This window comes from Amblyraja radiata, chromosome 20 (genome assembly GCF_010909765.2).
Source record: "Amblyraja radiata isolate CabotCenter1 chromosome 20, sAmbRad1.1.pri, whole genome shotgun sequence".
Taxonomy (NCBI): domain Eukaryota; kingdom Metazoa; phylum Chordata; class Chondrichthyes; order Rajiformes; family Rajidae; genus Amblyraja; species Amblyraja radiata.
In genome coordinates, this window is record NC_045975.1 from 38,218,588 (window position 1) to 38,238,050 (window position 19,463).

General features: G+C 41.7%; 1 protein-coding gene across 1 annotated transcript in view; it reads right to left on the reverse strand.

Moving 5' to 3' along the window:
* LOC116984416 (mucin-2-like) overlaps positions 1 to 19,463 on the reverse strand; it is a 103,745-nt gene that overhangs the window by 4,035 nt on the left and 80,247 nt on the right. Inside the window, exons 69-84 of the mRNA XM_033038569.1 lie at positions 18,804 to 19,022; positions 17,359 to 17,543; positions 15,377 to 15,551; positions 12,099 to 12,343; positions 9,809 to 9,992; positions 8,888 to 9,134; positions 7,963 to 8,144; positions 6,672 to 6,741; positions 6,464 to 6,558; positions 5,798 to 5,829; positions 5,518 to 5,695; positions 3,628 to 3,732; positions 3,459 to 3,499; positions 1,823 to 1,945; positions 1,643 to 1,741; positions 15 to 143 (exon numbers count right to left, since the gene is read on the reverse strand). Of these exons, the coding sequence (XP_032894460.1) occupies positions 15 to 143; positions 1,643 to 1,741; positions 1,823 to 1,945; positions 3,459 to 3,499; positions 3,628 to 3,732; positions 5,518 to 5,695; positions 5,798 to 5,829; positions 6,464 to 6,558; positions 6,672 to 6,741; positions 7,963 to 8,144; positions 8,888 to 9,134; positions 9,809 to 9,992; positions 12,099 to 12,343; positions 15,377 to 15,551; positions 17,359 to 17,543; positions 18,804 to 19,022 (2,309 nt within the window). The remainder of the gene's footprint in view (positions 1 to 14; positions 144 to 1,642; positions 1,742 to 1,822; positions 1,946 to 3,458; positions 3,500 to 3,627; positions 3,733 to 5,517; positions 5,696 to 5,797; positions 5,830 to 6,463; positions 6,559 to 6,671; positions 6,742 to 7,962; positions 8,145 to 8,887; positions 9,135 to 9,808; positions 9,993 to 12,098; positions 12,344 to 15,376; positions 15,552 to 17,358; positions 17,544 to 18,803; positions 19,023 to 19,463) is intronic.

The following is a 19,463-nucleotide window of genomic DNA, read 5'->3' on the forward strand; positions in this document are numbered from 1 at the left end:
CCAGTCGAACTTACAAGCTCACAGTTGTCATGATCCAAACGAGGGCACCATTGATTGTAGATGTTTGGAATAAAGTGGCTCCCTATTTTCTTACATTCATATGTTGTACAGTTGTTTTTCCCCATTGATGTTTTATCTCCAGGCTGTGGAAAACAGGGAAGAAAAAATAGACTTGTCTCTTTAAATGTTCAAATCCGTGAAAATAATCAGACCATTGATTCATACATCTTATTAACTGTCATGTTGCATTTTCCCCCAGTAATTTGGTTTACTACTATTAGTTCCCTTTACTTCTTTGCCTTACAAGTGGTGGGTTTGCGCAGTTTTCCTTCAACATTTGACTGAAGCTTGCCCCCAATTAAGCTGCTCTGTGTCCAGTCCTCTGCCAACTGGATTGAAATCTCTCCCACAGCATCAGTAAAGATATTGGACGCATTCAGGTTTCAGGTACAACGCACCATGATGTATAGGTCCCACCTTCACTGGAGATGCTCCGAATGACCCAAAACTGCCTCCATCCTACACCATCCTGTCAGCCGTGTTTTTATCTGACCCGTCTTCCTGTTCCTACACTCTGGAGTGCATCATACTCTTTATTTACTGCACAATATTAGGAGCCCTGTCTTTAATCTATGCCTGACTCCCTAAATTCATATTCCAGAACCTGGTTCGTTTATCTACCCATGCTATCTATCAAAGTGTTCAATGACTACTGATGTTTACTTTCCCCCTTTCAGAATGTCCCTCCTCTGACTCATCCATCACTCTGGCAACAGGGAGGTAATTTATCATTTGAGTCCTATGTGTAGCTGCAGAAACACCATCTCCATCCTTACAGTTGAGTCTCTGAACTGTAAACTCACTGGGGTACCATTCCTATGTTCCTTATAAGATGCCTGACCCAAATTGTCACCTATCCATGCTGTCCAGGGATGCTGACTGACCCACTGAGTTACTCAAGCACTGTTTGTCTTTTTTTTAATCAACCAGCATTTATTGTTTCTCCATCTTCCTTATAAACTCACTGGGATCCCAATTTAAATTCTCCTGCACATTGGAAAATGTGTGATATTACTGTGTTCCAAGTAAGAAAAAGTGAATGAAACATTTCTTGGGGTACTAACGGGAGTAACATCCAAGACTCTGGAGAATCTGCTTATTGAGCACTGACAAACTCTCTGTGCTGGTTTATCAGAGCTTCACTGTGCACCATATAAATGTTGCACTCTCAAAGAAGTTCAATAACATTTTCAAACACCATTTTCTTTTCATAAAACCACAGGCACAGCAGTAGAGTTACTGCCTCACAGTGTCAGAGGTCCGGTGACGTTTTGGGTCGAGACCCTTCTTCAGGCATGGTCACGGGAGAGGAAAACGAGAGATATTGACAATGATGTAGCGAGATAGAGAACAATAAATGAAAGATATGCAAAAAAGTAATGATAATAAAGGAAACAGGTGATTGTTAGTTGTTTGCTTGGTGAGAACGAGAAGCTGGTGCGACGTGGGTGGGGGAGGGATAGAGTGAGAGGGAATGTAGGGGTTACTTGAGGTTAGAGAAATCAATATTGATACTACTGAGTTATAAGCTGCCCAAGCAAAATATTTATGATAACTGGTTTCCAAGAAGTAAAATGCATACCTTAAGGATTATTGGTGGCCTGTTTGGCAGTTCAATTATACATAAAACCTGGGTACAATTTCCACAACATTGTCCTTCCTGCTTCTTATATTCATAGCCCTGTGGGGAAGATTTCAATAATTAGTCCCATTTCATTGACTATAAATGGAATAATGAGTGATTAGTGGGATAGATGGTTACCTTTGAACACTGAGTATCACACTTAATGGGCGTGCATGCAATGGCATGGAGCTTGGTTAATGGATCCACTTCTTCAGTACATTTGCAATCCTTGCATGTGTTCTGTGGTACAGTCATTCCCGGCTGAAACACAAGTAAAGTTTGAGTATAGATGTGGTTTAAATTTGTGCTGGGTTTTTAATACAATGGAATGTAACTGTTGGATTTCATACAGTGAAGAAGATAAAACTCTGGAGGTTTATGTTTTTATGCAGCAAATTCCCAGAACCATTGACGTACAAACTCGGCCCAGGATTTTGCCATTTCCCCTTCTCTAAAATTCAAAGTAATCGTGGCTAATTAATTCGAAGCCTCAACACATTCCCATCTATCCACGTCCTTTCGTATTGAGAATCTTGTGTTACCATGACACTATCTACTTCTACCTTAAAAATAATCAGGCTGGTTCCACCTACCTTTGAGGAAGAGAGTTTGGTGAATGACTCCACATTGTTAAACATAAATCCTCAGTTCCCTCTTCAGAAGAAACACCTCCTCCCAACACCCACCCTCTCAAGAACACCCAGGCTCCGATCTGTTCCAGCCAAGCTCCCTCTCACTTCAAAACCCAACCGATACTAGCCCAACCTCCACCCTTTCACCATACAGCAACCCATTCATTTCAGATATTAACCTCGGATTGTTTCCAGTGCAGTGTCATCTTTCCTTATATTAGGAGACTGATGATGTGCACCCTGTCTTGATGTGACCTCACTAAAGCCCAGAGGAACTGAACTACATTTTCCCAACTTTCATTTTCCTGGCGATAAAGGACAATATAATACTGGCTTCCCTCAATACGTGGCATAATCCTAGCACAACTGGATCTTGTTCCATTTCAGAACTCTGCAATATTTCTCTATTTAAATAATATGTTTAGTCTAGTTCAGTTTAGAGATGCAGCATGGAAACAGGCCCTTCAGCCCACTGAGCCTGTGCTGACCCACGATCCCCATACATCGTGATATATCCTACACATATTAAGGACAATTTACAATTTTACCAATGCCAATTTTAGCCTACAAACCTGTACATCTTTGGAGTGTGGAGGAAACCGGAGCACCCGGAGAAAACCCATGAGGACACGGGGAGAATGGACAAAATCTGTACATGCAGTATCAATTGTCAGGATTGAACCTGTGTCATTGGCGCTGTAAGGGGCAGCATCTCTACTGGTGCGCCACCATGCCGCTGGACCTATCAATATCCCTTTGTAGCCTTCCTGTATGCTCATAACTGACATTCCTGCCAATTAAATTGCTAACCCTATGATTTGAATTTTTTGCTTTGAAAACTAACATTGCATTGGCACGTGCTCTGCTCCAATTTCACCTCTTACTACATTTTAATGTTTTTCTACCATTTGTTCATCTGAGTGCAAGCAAAGTTTTGTCTACTGTGATTCATGAATGAGAAAACAGGATAGAAACATGAAAAACTGTACACAGAGCAAATTAATATATATGTTGAGCACCCAAATTGCCGAGGAAGACAGGACCATGGACCCATTGGTCTGTGTGGACGAGTTAGGCCAAATGTCATGTTTTTATGCCGTAAAACTGTAATTAGTAACTCAGCATATGTCAGTATACCTTACCTTGTATTCAGTGTCATTGAACACACAGACTTTTTTTGGTACTGAAAATGAAATAATATGCCATTAAGTTAACAGTTCACATACAGGCAGGCATGCTCTTTAAATTATCACGATAGTGACCATAAACTACTTGTATCACAGAACAACATACTGTAAAAGTAACACTTACCACAGGTGTAAGTTGGGCAGCAATTACCATCTTTCATGTGGAGCTCGGGCGTGTATCCAGCTTTGCAGCCAAATTTCACAGTTGGGCAGTGAGTTATGTTACATTCTGAATAGGCAAAATATGATGTTAGTTACGTAAAAGCTCTTTACTTATGACCATAGGTAATATTCATTAGAGAGTTTCATTTTAGGTTAAACAAAATGTTTCTACTAGTATTTCAATAAATCAAGGCCTGATTAGACCAATTTCCCAATTCACTACAAGTTTTGAGTTCCAACTAGACTGATTAACACTGCTCTTCAAAATTAATCCAGTGGTGAGCCTATCATTTCTGGTGGATCGTGATCAACCTCAGTTTACAACTGACAATCACTGTTCACTCTTTGCAAACCCCCAGATCGGAAAAGGATTCCTTTGCTCCTCACCTTTCACACTATCAGCCTCTGTAACAAAACACCATCCCCTGACATTTCCATCACCTCCAATGTGATCCCACCACCACATATCTTCCCATCTTTTCCTCTTTCCGCCATCTGCAGAGGCCATTCTCTCCGCAACTCCTTGGTTCACTCATCCCTTCCCACACAAATCACCGCCTCCCAGGTACTTTCCACTGCAACCGCAGGAGGTGCACCACCTGTCCCTATACCTCCTCCCTTGCCTCCATCCAGGGACCCCAACAGTCCTTCCAGATGAGACAGAGGTTCACATGCACCTCTTCTAACCTCATCTACTGCATCCAATATCCCAATATGGTCTCCTGAATATTGGCGAGACCAAGCTTGGATGAAGACTTGCACTCAGTCTGCTAGGTCCTACTGGATCACCTGCTTGCTAACCATTTAAATTCCACTTCCCATTCCCAAATTGACCTTTCTGTCCTGGGCCTCCTCCATTGCCAGAGTGAGGCCACACACAAACTGGAGGAACAGCGTATCATACTCCGCTTGGGTAGCTTATAACCCAATAACATCAACACTGAATTCTCTAATTTTAGATAACCTCTAATAGCCTGCATAATAAAAGAAGGGTCCTGATCTGAAATATCGTCTGTCCATTTCCCTTCACAGATGATGCCTGACACACTGAATTCCTCAACCTAATACCTAAACCCTTTCTATCCTCTCCGAGTACATTGAATTTTTTAAAATTTCACATAGGGGTACTTACATCTAGTAATTAAAATTGATCCTATGTGCTCTTCATGGAGTAGTCTAAGTGTTAATCTCCCAAGTCTTTTATCAGTAGAACTTAATCTTCGAGAACTTAAGAATCACACAACACAGAAACAAACCCTTCGGTCTATGCTAACCTATCCCATTTAACAGCTAGATTTTGCTTAGAAATTAATATTTCTAAAATCATTACATAAGTAAACACGATTCTCTCTTGGCAAAACTCATAATGCGTATGATTTTGCTTTTAAATAATAGAAGATTTCATGCTGGATCTGTACAATGGAATATTCATACACGCTAACTGGGAAGATTAATAATCAAAATGTTGCAAAAGATGGAGAATTGCTTTCAGGTCTATGATCCTTCCACAGAACTGGAAAGGACATTTCCAGTTCTGATTAAGGAGCACAAAAATGCTGGAGAAACTCAGCGGGTGCAGCAGCATCTATGGAGCAAAGGAAATAGGCAACGTTTCGGCCCGAAACGTTGCCTATTTCCTTCGCTCCATAGATGCTGCTGCACCCGCTGTGTTTCTCCAGCATTTTTGTGTACCTTCGATTTTCCAGCATCTGCAGTTCCTTCTTAAACATCTGATCAATGGGCAGTGAGGTGAAATGTTCACTCTGTACTCCTTTGTCCACAGACGCTGCCTGATCTGCTGTGTATTTCAAGTGTTTTCTGTTTTTGTAAAACGGAGAAAGGGTCCACTTACTGCAGATGGTTTCTGTACAACATAAGTCGTTTTGGTTCCTTTCAACAACTGGTACAAAGCCTTGTTCTTTGCACACCACTGGAGGTGATACGGGGCATTTGTGGGGTTTGCAGATGATGCTCAATGTCGCCTTGCTGCAAGAACAATCCTGACAATTGCTTTGCCATGTTTCACCGACCTGTCACAAGCACAAGAACAGCAGGATGTTTTTATAAATGCAGAAGCAGAAGTTAATATCATTCTCAATGATAGATATTGGCTGCTCGCTTGATAAACCTACCTGCTTTGGTTTTCCATCAGGTCCAATACAATCTACAATGGACATAAAGAAAAGTCATAACTAATGTGCTTACTGACTGAATTTGAACCAATAAACTAAATGCTTCTTAATCAACACAGAAACATAACATATAAAATACAAAGAAATAAAGATGATGGATAAAATTAAGTGACTGCTGATCAGAGGAGGCAGCGTTAAGTTAGTCACTCACAAACCAATTAACCAAAATAATCATTGCAATAATATGCACTTTCAGCTGAGTTATGGGCCTGTCCCACTTTCACGACCTAATTCACGACCTTTTTTACTCGTGGACATTTTTCAGCAGGCTGCGACCTACTTGATGCCATGAGTGCCTACGACTACCATCACGATCTGCTACGACCTACCTAAGACCTTCTACGATCTCGTGACAACCATGCTACGAGTATGAGTCAAGAGCAAACTCGGCAAGGGTCATGAAAGTGGGACAGGCCCTTCACTTTCCTGGATTTTCTCTCATGATGTATTCCATCATTCCCAATGTGCGGAACTCTCCCTACAATTCTCACGTGATATTACATCCCTTCTCTGCAGTTGTCAGGGTAGTTCCAGTTAAGATTCAATTGCGGGAACTTGGTAGTGGTGGTACCAGACCTTGTAGCGGTTGTACAGAAATATACTTACTACAGCTATCCGTGCAGATGTCTCCGGGCTGAAACAGGATCTTCCCATCAGGACAGAAGCAGCCTTCATCACTGGGTGTATTTTCGTCATGCGATCTAATCACAAAAGGGAGCATTAATATTGTGCACTGAGTGAAGGGGAGAAGGAAAACGAGAGAATGATTTTTGAATTATCAGTGAGAATGTTTTGCAAAATAAATGCAACAAACCTGGACCCACAAGTTGGCTGCTCCTTTGATGCACATGGTTTATATTCCATCTTTGCAGGGCAGTGATATGCTGGATTAAAGTAAACAAGGAAACAAGACATTAGGTATCAAATCTGAAATTCCACGATTGTCCAACTCTTTTGGTTAATGGTTACCATGCTGGATACTCTTTCTCACTTTCCTGATATTCTTCCCTGTTTTCCGTCAGGATTCATAGATTCACAGAGTTATAGAGCTGTACAGAACAGAAAGGCTCATCGTCTGACCCTATCCATGCCAACCAAGTTCACTTAGTCAGCTAGTCCCATTTGCCTGCATATAGCCCATATCCCTCTCAGCATTTCATATCCACATTTATAAATTAAAAATATGTAATTATACTGCTTCTACAGCTGCCTCAGGCAGTTTATTCTAGATACTCTCCACTACTCTCTGAGCGAAAATCAAATAAAGGATTTGTTTGATATTAACTGCCTATTCTGATCTCCTATGGACTGTAGCTCTGGTTGCACTACGGAATTTGGTATTGCACTTATGGTTATCTAGTGTTACAGTTATTCATTTATTTTATTGATAATATATTTATACATATGTTATTGCCTTTATGAGCATGTTAAGCCGCAACAAGTAGAATGTCATTGTTCCATTCCCAGTAGATATGATAATCAAATATCCTTCACTCAGTTTTGAAAAGAATTTGGACAAATATTTGAAAACAGTTAACAAATCAAGGCCACGGGGTGAGAAGGGCAATCTAGGCAAGAATGGAGAGTCAGAGCAGTCATGATAATCTGAAGAAACTCCTGTGTTAAATCATTCAATGGTATTATGAGGAAATTATTAGTTGTTAATTTCCTACCGCCCTATCTCTTTCCTCTACCACCCCCTACCCCCTCCCATTGTGACCCTCTTTTACTCTCCTCCCTACATTCCTCTCCCACCCCTCCCATCCTCGAGTCTTGCATTTCCCATTTATTCCCTCTTGCCTCTCCCTGTCCCCTTCCACCCACATCCCTTCCACCATCTTTACATTGCACCTCTCCTTTCTGAGAATTGAGACACCCTTTTGTCTCCTTTGCATCTTCAATGTTTGTCACTGCCTCCACCAATCTACCATACATTCCTCCTCACCTGTATCCACCTATCACTTTGCCACTCCTATCTTTCTTTTACAACTTTCTCCATCAGTCTGAAGAAAGGTCCCGACCTGAATCATTGCTCATTGTCCTCTACAGATGCTACCTGACCTGTCGAATTCCTCCAGCACTTTGATTCTTGATCAGTTACTTACAACATATTCCGTCGGTGTGATCCCGCCAATCCACACAGGTATCGCCTTTAGATCTGCACATCTTGGAATACATGTCTATACTGGAACATATTATTGTCTCATTCATGACATGGCATGCGTCATTCACGCAGGCTTCATAGAATGGGCCTGGATGTACCTTGTCATGGCATTTTGTGAAGATACTATGAAAAGAAGAACAATGTTAAAAATGCAAAATGTTCTGAGTGGAACTGTCTACCTTACATATTGATTGCAAGTCATCATTCCTTCATTGTCAGAGATAAGTGACCACCTCCCACTCTGTCTCCCACCTCCTCTCATTCTCCTTTCTCTTCTAGCCCTCTCTGAGTGGTGACGATGAGGCCATTCATCTACTTCTGACAATAGTTGAAAAAAATGAGGGAAAAAGGGTGATACTAGTCAAACAATAGCAGTAGATGAGCTGGCTAGCTGGTCAGATGATAAATGTCCAGAAATCTATCAATCCCTCAGAACGACTTAGCTTCTGAAACCTTATGAGGTGGACAGTTCTGTAGGTTCACCACAATACTTCTACTCATCACAATTTCAATGGCGATCAAATGTAGCGGGAAAGTATACAGTTAACGACAGTAGCTTTGGTTTTGGAAGATGCACTCATGGTTGATATTCCGAAGGTCGGTCACCAGGACCACAGTTCACAGGCAATTGTTGCAATTGAATGGCAATTGTCACCAGGTGTGAATCATCCAGGTCAACTAGTTTGTTGGCAATCATAAGGAAATTTAACGCATACCTTTAAGAATATAATATTTAAACAGTATTCTGATTGTTAAAATGACTAAATAGCTGTGCCAACTGGTCACTTAGACGATAGAAAGGGGAATGATTAACCACATTCCCAACACCACCCAAATGCCACCTTTACCCTGGGAATAAGACTTACGGGCCAAGGATGATCTTGCAGATATTTGATGCTGCACAAGGGGTAATTGGCACAGTTGTCGGACTGAGTGTGGTTTTTAGAGAAGGTGTAGTTGAAGAAAGTGTTGGCATTGGGGTTGTAGTTCGGGCATCACAATGTGCTTTGTTCTTATCCGAAATTTTCCAGTGAGAGGCGGCGTGAGTGCAAGAAGATACCACGGTTCCATCAGGCAGTGTGCAGTCATCTGTCTTGTTGTTGGTGCAGGTACCTAGGGAAGTGGAAATTGAGAATTGAGGGCATTACTTAAAATGTACTTCTAACGTCATCGGATGCTCACAAGCAAAGAGGTCTTCCCAATGCATTTTCACATCTCCGTTAACCTCCTCCACACCACTCCTCCACTGATTCATGGGCTCAAACCCCAACGCCTTCCCCCCACAGTGTCAGAACTTAAACAATTAGGCCAAACATCCAAATGCATTTCTCTGAACACCCCCAATGTAACATCCATTTGATATTCAACATGGATGCCATTCTTTAAAGAATGTCTTGATCTGCTTTACATTGTCCCTTTGGTTAAACCTCTCGCTGCCCCCACAGAGGAATGTAAAGTACATTCTGAGATACACCTCGTTAGATTACCTCTCAGTCACCATATCCTCCCACAAAAATAACTTGTTTGTAAAGTTGGGATAGCAAAATGAGAAAAACATTAGCAAATATGACCACTAACATCCATGAATGATAATTGTCCTTATTTTTTTTTTATCTCACAAAACAAAAAACTTATTAACAGAACAAATACAGATTTCCAACATCTCCATGTTCTGAACGTAGTTTTTGAAAGCCCTCGTGTTAATCCATGCATGGCGATATCTCAATTTAGATGCAGCATTTTTACAATACTGGAAACTGAAATGAAGAAGTCCCAATGATACATACCACACTGTCCTTCAACGTTTCCCCCAAAGATCGCGTGAGGAAGGTCTATAGTAAAGCCCAGGCCATCAAAGGTAATAGTAGCATTAATGGGAATAATCTCCACCGTTTCCGTGATCCCTGAGGAACTGATCTTGACCCCATCATGGGAATAAGGTTGTATAATCTCTTCATCATTGACCTGGGCCTGTATAAGAAAAGCAAGATGCTCCAGTTAGCTACAGTTTTATTTCTGTACTTTATAAGCATGAGGAACATGTTTGCACCCGAGTCAGTCTAGAATCATGGAGCAGGTGGTGACCCCTAGGCCCGCGGTTGATGGTTATGGTCTGTTGCTGTGTGGCGGCATTGCCTGGCAAATCACTGGTTGTGGGTTTCCTGAGCAACACTGCCAAACCCTTCTCAATGAGCGGGGCAGCAGGAATTTTTCTCTGACTTTGGATGTTTCTCTGCCTTGAGTCCAATCCTACCTTAATTTCTGTTCAAATCCATTCCTGCCCCCCCCCCCTGAAGAACATATAGAGCATGCAGCATAGAAACAGGCCCTTTGGCCCATGGTGACTGTGTGGAAGTTGATACCAAGTTAAACTGATCTCTTTTGCCTGTACATGTTCTATATCCCTCCATACCCTCTCTGTACATGTGGTTGTCTAAATGACTCTTAAGTATCACTATTATATCTGCTTCCACCACCTCACCGAATAGCACATTACAGCACCTACCACCCTCTTTCTTGTCCATCTCCTATAAACTTTCCCCACTCACCTTAAAGCTATGTCCTCTTGTCTTTCACATTTCCACCCTGAGAAAAAATTCTATCTACTCCATCCATAGCTTTCAGAATCTATATATTACTAAAACTCTCATCTTGTTTGTTTCTATGTCTGTCTGTCTGTGATGTCTCCAAATTATGCCTAAACGGTACACTATAGCACTACAATTGTTGAACCACATACTCACCATCGTCCTGTGGTGTGTTGTATCAAGGTTAGTTCAGATTGATGGTATATTTTACAAGTTATTCACATTTTAAGCTTTAAAAATGTAACTTTTCACTTGACTTTTCACGGTAAGAAAGGTTACAAATGACAAGACACTGGGAGTCCTGTCATTTGTACCATTGTAATGGGCAGGGGCAGCTAAGTGGAATTAGATTTTTTTAAATGATAAGTCAATTTTTTAAAGTTTAAAAAGAGGGAGGGTGAAGAGGAGGGGGAGTGAGTGCTGGGGGATGAGGGGAAATGAGCCGCGTTGGGGCTATTGGTGAGTGGTGGAATTTTGCGTTGGTGGAACGGGTTGCGTTGGGGGAACAAGTGAGTGTTGGAATTTTGCGTTGGTGGAACAGGTTGCGTTGGGGGAATGAGTGAGTGGTGGAATATTGCGTTGAGGTACCAGGACCCAATGGATCCCACTTGGTCATGGTTTTATATATTTCTATCAGGGAGCACCACAGTCTGTGGGACGAGTTGAATCAGCAACTTGGTATACATAGATTTGGCATACTTGGTAGACATTAAGTCAACGGGGAATATAAAGTTGGTTAATAGGTCTGTTTTTGTGCTAAAGAGCTCTATGACTGACATTGGAACCATTTTCCTGTTTGCTTCCTTCCCCGGGTTTTTTTCTTCTGGACATTTCCTCTGACTGAGGCTTTGGTGAACTCTTCTCGATGGGACATTTGCACATAATAGGAGTAAACATTAAGTGTAGCAGGTAAATGACACCATCTTTACACATAGACTATTTACACGCTGTCCGACAGTGGACCGACAGTGACTTGGTCTTACCACTTGAGGGCACCCTGGGCCAGTGGGAGGATTGAGATGGTTAGGCAGACAAATCTATGGCACACATATACACAATGGGATATTCCTAGCTTTCTGTTATTTCTAGGAGGTCATTGAGAACAGTTTGTCCTCAATGCCCAATACTGGTTTATTATTGTCATGTGCACTGGGATACTGAAAAACCTTCTTCTGTGTGCTATCCAGGCAAATCTTATCATAAATGAATGTATCAGGTAGTGCAAAAAATACAATAGAGTGCAGAATATAATGTTACAGCTGCAGAGAATGCAGTTTAAAATAATGCAAGGGCCACAATGGGATAGATTGGAATACATCCTGGAATACATCCTTAGATTGAGAGGATCATTGACATAGAGGCAAAGTCACAGCCACCCCAGCCTTAACCCAATGGCTTTATTTGCAATGGACTTTCATCATGGATTTAAATCCAAACTGGTGGGCAAAGCTCTTCTTTGCCAATTGGCAGAAAGTGTAGAAACACTTACCGTGGCTTTTATTGAGTTGTTGACAGTCACCCGAATCAATGTGATTACTAAAGATTTGTAGAATATTTTGAGGGCTATTGGTTGTGACATTTCGGGCCCAACGTTGGCGTTGTCCAAGTAAATCGTGAAGTTTTCGATCTTTTCTGTTATTTGCTTCACCACGATGTAAGTACATTTTCCTTTGAATGTGTAATCTGTTCCATCAAAAGTAATGTAATGGGAACCTCCCCATCCCATGCAGGAACCTGGAACATCAAAGGCAGACTCTGTTTCCAACAAAATATTTATTTAAGCTGAAAAAGCAAACATACAGATACTGGAAAATAGAAATAAAAACTGAAAATGCTGGAGATATTGATCTGGTTTGACAAGTGTCTATGGGGAGGAAGATAGGGTTAACAGTTCAGGTTGATGACCTTTTGTTAGTTCTTAATAAAAATGAAAATACTGTATATATTATTTTTTTTTAAGCTAGAAGTCTAATCATTGTTTTTGGAAGAAAAATGCTTTCTACCAATAAAGGAATAAGGTTATGGTAATTTTAAACTCAGGTCTAAAGCAACCCAGATTGTTGATGTATGAATCCCATTGTGTGCTGTCTGAATGGGCCAATTGCAGCATTTTTGGACAGCCCCAATCTATTGGCAAGGTCCTATGCTCCAAGGCACTTTTAACTTCCCATGGAATTGGCAGTGATGGGTTTGTTGTGTTGATTGAGATTATGTCTCCAACTTGGAGAACGATAGTTTGAAGACCCACTTAGCACTTTCTCAAAATGTCACAGCCGAGATCCCAGTATGTCACCGGGAGATTGTCTTCAAAACCACAGGGAAGCTTGTTCAGTCATGAGATTCCAAAGCCCCATCGTACATGAGCACGAAGTTCTTCAAAACTCACTCTTCAACCAAAAAACCAAAGCGTGCTGCTTCACAATTTCTTTCAGTTTGTGACTATATTTTTGGGAGAATGGATTGTTCGATTTCTTTGTGTGCTGAAATTGCCTTTTGACGGAAGAGAAATGTGATGCAAGATTTCATGTTAAATATGTGTCTTCCTAATTCAAGTTTTGCTTAGATTTGGACTTGAAAGAGAGAGCAGAGGAATGGGAGCAGCAGTCCGCCAGATCACGATTTGGGCGTGTTCTGCCTGTTGATCTGTTGTTAAAATGTCTGCCTGTTAAAATGGCTGTTGAACTGCCTCCATTATTCCCTTCAATTCCTGCTTATTCCTATTGACCCCGACTGCCCTGGTGTTCAATCATTTGTCTGTTTCGGCCAGCAACATTTTCAATTACTCCATCTCCCCAGTTATCTGGGACAGAGTATTACAGATTCATCATTGTCTGAGGGAAGACATTCCTCCTCGCCTCTCCCCTTTATTCTGCAATTATGCCAATATTGTAAATAAAATGGGAACAAAAATAAGGGACAATATTAATCTAAGATGGTGATTAATTAAGGAAAGGCAGTATGTTGAGGAAGGATCCTGACAGACTAAATTGATTGAACTATTGGAAGAATATATTGTGGTTGAGAGATGTGCAGTTGATGTCGTCTTCATAGACTTTAGTAAATGTCTAATAAAGTTTCACATGGGAGATTATGATCCAGGGTAAATGGGCAAGTTAGATCCTAATTTGGTTTGATGATAGGAGGTGGTTGTTGATGCTTGGAGGGTTGGTTTTGTATTTTGAAGCTTTTGACTAGCCATCTACCTTTGGGAGACACGAGAGGCTGCAGATGCCGGAATCTTGAGCAAAAACCAAAGTGCTGGAGGAACTTAGCACGACAGGCAGTGTTTTGGGTCAGGACCCCTTTCTTCAGACCGTAGGGCTTGGTGATGGGACTGTTGTCATTTGTTACATTCACTAATGGCGTGGATGTGAAGGCAGAAGGTGTGATCCTTAAGGTGGCAGAGGTTTTGAAAATCAGTGGTGGTGTTGAGGTGAATATAGTCTTCAGCTCCAACACAATACTGAAGAGCTGGCAAGATGTGCGAACACCATCGGATTAGCAAGACACGAGTTCCCATACACTACTGGAAAGGATGGTGTACTGGCATCATATGCTTAGATATACTGGCATCAGGTCAATGCTCCAAATGTACTAAGATTGCCAGGCGAAGTAGTTGAGGCAGATACAATAGCAACGTTTAAAAGACATTTTAAAAGATACATAGATAGAAAATATTTAAAGGGATATGGGCCAAACAGTTCATATGGGATCTGCTTAGAAGGTGGACCAAAGGGATTGTTTCCATTCTCTGGGTTTCCTTGACTCTATGTGAAAAACCCAGCATGTTGGGAGGAAAGGCTCTTCTTATTCTATTTGGCCATTTTTTTTTTACATTTCTAAGACAAGGCTGAAGCGGAGAGAAATGGCATGCTACACTCTTCAAACACTACATCAGTTTGCAGTTGGTGAAATCTATGTCCATTTGCAAGGAATTACCTCCCCATTCCCCAAGAAATCCCCATACCAAGTATATTTTGCAAATAGTTAAATTAATATATATTTTTCATCTTACTAGGAATCAGCATATACCAGAAATTTGCATATTTTTCAAGTAGTTAAATTACCAATAAATTCCTCCCAATAATATTTTTGAAATATTTCTTCATGATGGTATGTTTCTTCAGCAAGATCTTTTCCCCAGAATTTTCTTTCCTCACCATGGATCATGTCGCTACTCCCATAGATCTCTGTGGTTGGTATTGTATATGTTCCACAACTCTTATTCTGTTGTCCTCATGTGAATATTTTTGTTTTTATAAAATCTGATAACACCCATTACGCACAAACACTAAAAAAACTTTCCATAAAAGTTTCTGTTGCAGTTATGATCTACTTGAGATTAGCTCCTGGACTTACTTATTGGATTGTCTCTTGTTTTCAGGACTGAAGGGAAGAATGGCCTCTCATTTCTCCTCACCCCCGGACCTTGACTACTGTCCTCTAATACTCATGGAATCATGCAGCATGGATACAGGCCCTTTGGCCCAACTCATCTCTGCTGAGCAAGATTCCCATCTAAGCTAGACACCTTTGCCTGAATCCAAGTTCTGCCAGAACTCAATGAGTTGCCCAGACAAAAAAAGTTGAAAAATAAGGCTGGATTAATTCTGGTGGTGAGACCTGTTGGGATGATGTATTATCGACTCGTCAATTAACACAGTGAAATAATGAACTACGCGTTCCTTCAGCATGTTACCTCCATCTTCCACCCATCTATTAAATCACATTTAATAATGATAATGTATGTGTTTCCACAATACTCACAGCCACATTCTTGCTGATAGCAGCAGTTGGAATGGTCATAAATCTTTCTGGGTTGCAGTCCATTTTGACAAATCATTGGTTTAATACTTGGACATTTCAATGACTCCACGGAAACAGTGTTATTCCCTTTGCATGTTGCCTTTGTGCAATTGTCCATTTTCCAAGTCTCATTCATCTGTGGTTCGTGGAGGGAGGGGGGGGGGGGGGGGTAAGGAGAATGAACAATTGTAAGAAGTTAAGGCATTCACAGAATCCCCGAGGCTGGAGAAGGAGAAAACATCTACCACCCGACCAGACCCGAATCTGATTGTGCCAAGAACCCATTGAGATCTGAGCCTTCAATTCCAGTAAGGTCAGAAATAGTGCAGGGATGTGGCAGGGCAAAGAATCACATGGGGATGGTTAAGAGACCTTCAATATATTATGGGGGTGTTCCCTTAAAATATCTATACCATTTAGACCCATAAATGTGACACTGGGATGAAAATTAGCTCATTAAAGTCTTCTAAAGACATGTGTGATAAGTCTAATAGGTCAAGAAACCCAATAAGTTTAATCGAGGATGACCAAAAATTATTTGATAGGAAAAGGATGGTAAAACATGCTGATATTTTTCGGTTTTAATAAAATCGGATGATCCCCATCACCCATGAGTACTAAAAAACTTTCCTTAAAAGTTTCAGTACCAGTTATGACGCACTTGAGATGAGCTCTTGAGATGAGTTCCTTTGGTTTTGGGGGAGGTGGACCTCAATGATATTTCGAGAAGAGAGGGAAGCTGTAGACGTTTGTAAGGGGAATGACAGAAAAATAGAAAGAATATCATGGAAGGGTTACATGGGGATTAGAAGGCCAGGGACAGCCAGGTAGGAGATATTCAGTAAAGAAGGGAAAGGGGAGAAGCAATGAGCAGAGGGCCAGAATGTAGATGGACATATTTTATATCCCAGTAATCTGGGAATTCACTGTGTCCGGGGGAAACACTAAAACATGGGGTTTCATCGCATGCTGCATCTGTTGCAGCAAAATCAAGAGCTTGAGCATCATTTGTCACTGAGAGGCCCCTACAACATGTGGCTGGTAGACTGCACTGGTGCGGAATGCATAGAGGAAAGACTTTGGTTTGTCTTTGTCTGGGAATGAGTCCTGGTGGACTGTAGGTGAGGTGCGCCCCATTCAGGGGAGGCTCGTCCACAGGTGGCCGCGGTGTTTGGGATTGGATGGCCTGGGACGAGGGAGGAGGGATAAGGCTGCGGGGGGTGAGGGAGTACTTTCCTGATCCATGGTGAAGGGGTTTGTATAGGGACTGGCAGTAGGGCTGGGTGGGAGAGGTGCTGTAAAGATTCATGAAGTCATGAGATTTTAGAGGACTGAGTGACTTGGGCTCCCAGCTGGTTGGTGAAGCATCTCCTCATAGCAGCTGCAACTTAGAACAGTCCGCTCCAGTTTCCCAGGCAAAGTAATGCTGGATCAGCTGGGCGTTAGGGTGGCACGGTGGTGCAGTGGTAGATTGTTGACTTACAGCGACAGAGACCCCTGTTCGAACCTAACTATGGGTGCTGTCTGTACGGAGTTTGTATGTTCTCCCCATGACCATGTGGGATTTCTCATGGTGCTCCAGTTTCCACCCACACTCCAAAGATGTACAGGTTTGTAGGTTAATAGGCTTTGGTAAAGATTGTAATTTGTCTCCGGTGTGCAGGATAGTGTTAGTGTACGGGGTGTTTGCTGGTGTGTGCGGACTTGGTGGGCTGAAGGGCCTGTTTTGGTGCTGTATCTCTAAAACTAAAAACTAAAAAACAAATCGGCTTTTGGATAGGCACATGGAAGTGCAGGGAATAGACTTTGGATATGGATCATGTACAGGTAGATGAGAACATGGCATCATGTTTCGGCACTAACATTGGGGCTGAAGAGCTTGTTCCAATGTTGTATGTACTATTCTATGTTCTAAAGACCCCTGATGTCACGAGGATACTCACAGCTCTCGGTGGGTGCAGGTCTGGGCAACCGATCACTGGTACTGTTGTTGTTGGTGCTGACGTGGTTGGTAAAACGGAAGTGGAGGCTTCGCATGGTATGGTGTGCTTCACAATTTCACACTTAGATGTACATAAGCCAATGTAACACCAGCCAGCTTTATCACTGGTAAAGTAAATTTCCTCTCCTAGAAAGAAAAGGAAATACGATCTCCATAAGTCTTGACACACTGCACTAATTCAGCATTTAGGTTAAAAACACACTTGCGAGTCCTGCATTTTTGGACAAACCACGGAAATGTATACATTGCTGCACAAACCTGTGATACAATGGTGTTGCTCATCGAGCAAATAAGGCTCTTCTCACATCCTCAGTGATCTTTTCAAATAGAACTGAATTTCTGGAATAAATCTGAGGTAGATGGCCTTCAAACCATATGCATGCATTTCAAGACCCCTTTTTGAATTTGGACAATGCAGGAAACTACTACAGGCTACATTAATAAAGACCAAAAGGAACCAAAAAATACCACAAATAGAAAGACAAAGTAAAAACAGAGAAATAAAGGAGAAAGCTAACTTACAGTCCGACAGACATACAGATAGTACATTCTTTACAAAGAGGAGCACGGGTCACACCTTGCCCACTCCCTCTTCTCCCTCTCCCATCGGGCAAAAGGTATAGAAGTGAAAATGCACACCTTCAGATTCAGGGACAGTTTCTTTCCAGCTGCTATCAGGCAACTGGAACATTCCACCGCAGCCAGAGAGCAGTCCTGAATGACGATCCTCCTCATCGGTGACCCTCTGACTATCTTTGATTGAACTTTATTGGCTTTACCTTGCACTAAACATTATTCCCTGATCATGTATCTGTACACTGTGAATGGTTCGATTGTAATCATGTATTGTCTTTCCGCAAACTGGTTAGGGCGCAACACAAGCTTTTTACTGTACCTCGGTACACGTGATAATATACTGAACTGAAGAAGAAAATGTGGATATTTTACCAAGCCACAGGTATTTGTGTGAGTGAACAAATTGAGTGCACAGCAGCAAATGGTCAGTACTGTGATTGCTTCGCTGGAAACACTGGGTTATGTACTGGTGTCAGTTTGGTGACTGCTTCTCTCTACCAGTTGATCAAGGGGAGATGAGGCCAAAATCAGGGGTCTGGGTTAACTTGGGCTAGTAGCACATGAACAAGGAAGCCTGGGAACATCCTCACACATGGGAAGATAAGGACATTGTGGCACATTGATAAGAGGCCTGCTTCCACTGCTCTGGAACAGTTGTGTGGAAGACCAGTGCTGAGCTTATACAGAGGTCTAACAAACACATTCATGGACTGTGAAGCAAGCCATGGAAAGGACTGGACTATCATTTCAATTATACAATTTAATGATTGATTTATACAGTCACATGTTATGAACAAGCGATACACTCACCTGCAGATATTACTTTCCCGTTGACTTTGCAGAAGCAAGTCGTTGAAGCTGTGGAACTGGCAGTTGTTGTCTGCGCTGTTGTGGTTGTAGTTGTACTGTGCTCGGGGATTGGAGAGGTGTTTTCGCATTTTCTTGTATATGTCGCAATTTTGCAGCCCTCAGTGCACAGTGTGTAATTGCAGAGGCCTGATTTATCTTCGGAACTCACAGTGGATTGCCCTGCATGTCAAAGCAACAGGAATTATGCTTCATCAATGTGTTAGATGGATATAAAAATGAACAAAAGTCATATTTCAAGCATGGAATACACTAGGAGTCACCGCTCATTCTGCAGAAACGACATCACCACTACATTGCCACTGATATTATTAACGCCAAAATGTTTCTTCAGCCCAGACACTAGTTAGCTACTGTTAAACCCTGTGGATTTTGATGCTGTTTGCTGTCACAATATATATAATATACAAAGACATGTACAAATATGTATTGGGCAATTCCTTTGCAAGGTTTGTAGACTGCTGTTGAACTGTGTTTTCTTCACCAGGCAAGCTCTATGCAATGGGAAGAGGACATCACAAACTAGAAAGAGCAGTGGGTCAATGGCAACATTGGAACCGCATCTCCACAGGACATGAGATGAAGGCCCAAGGAACTGCAGAT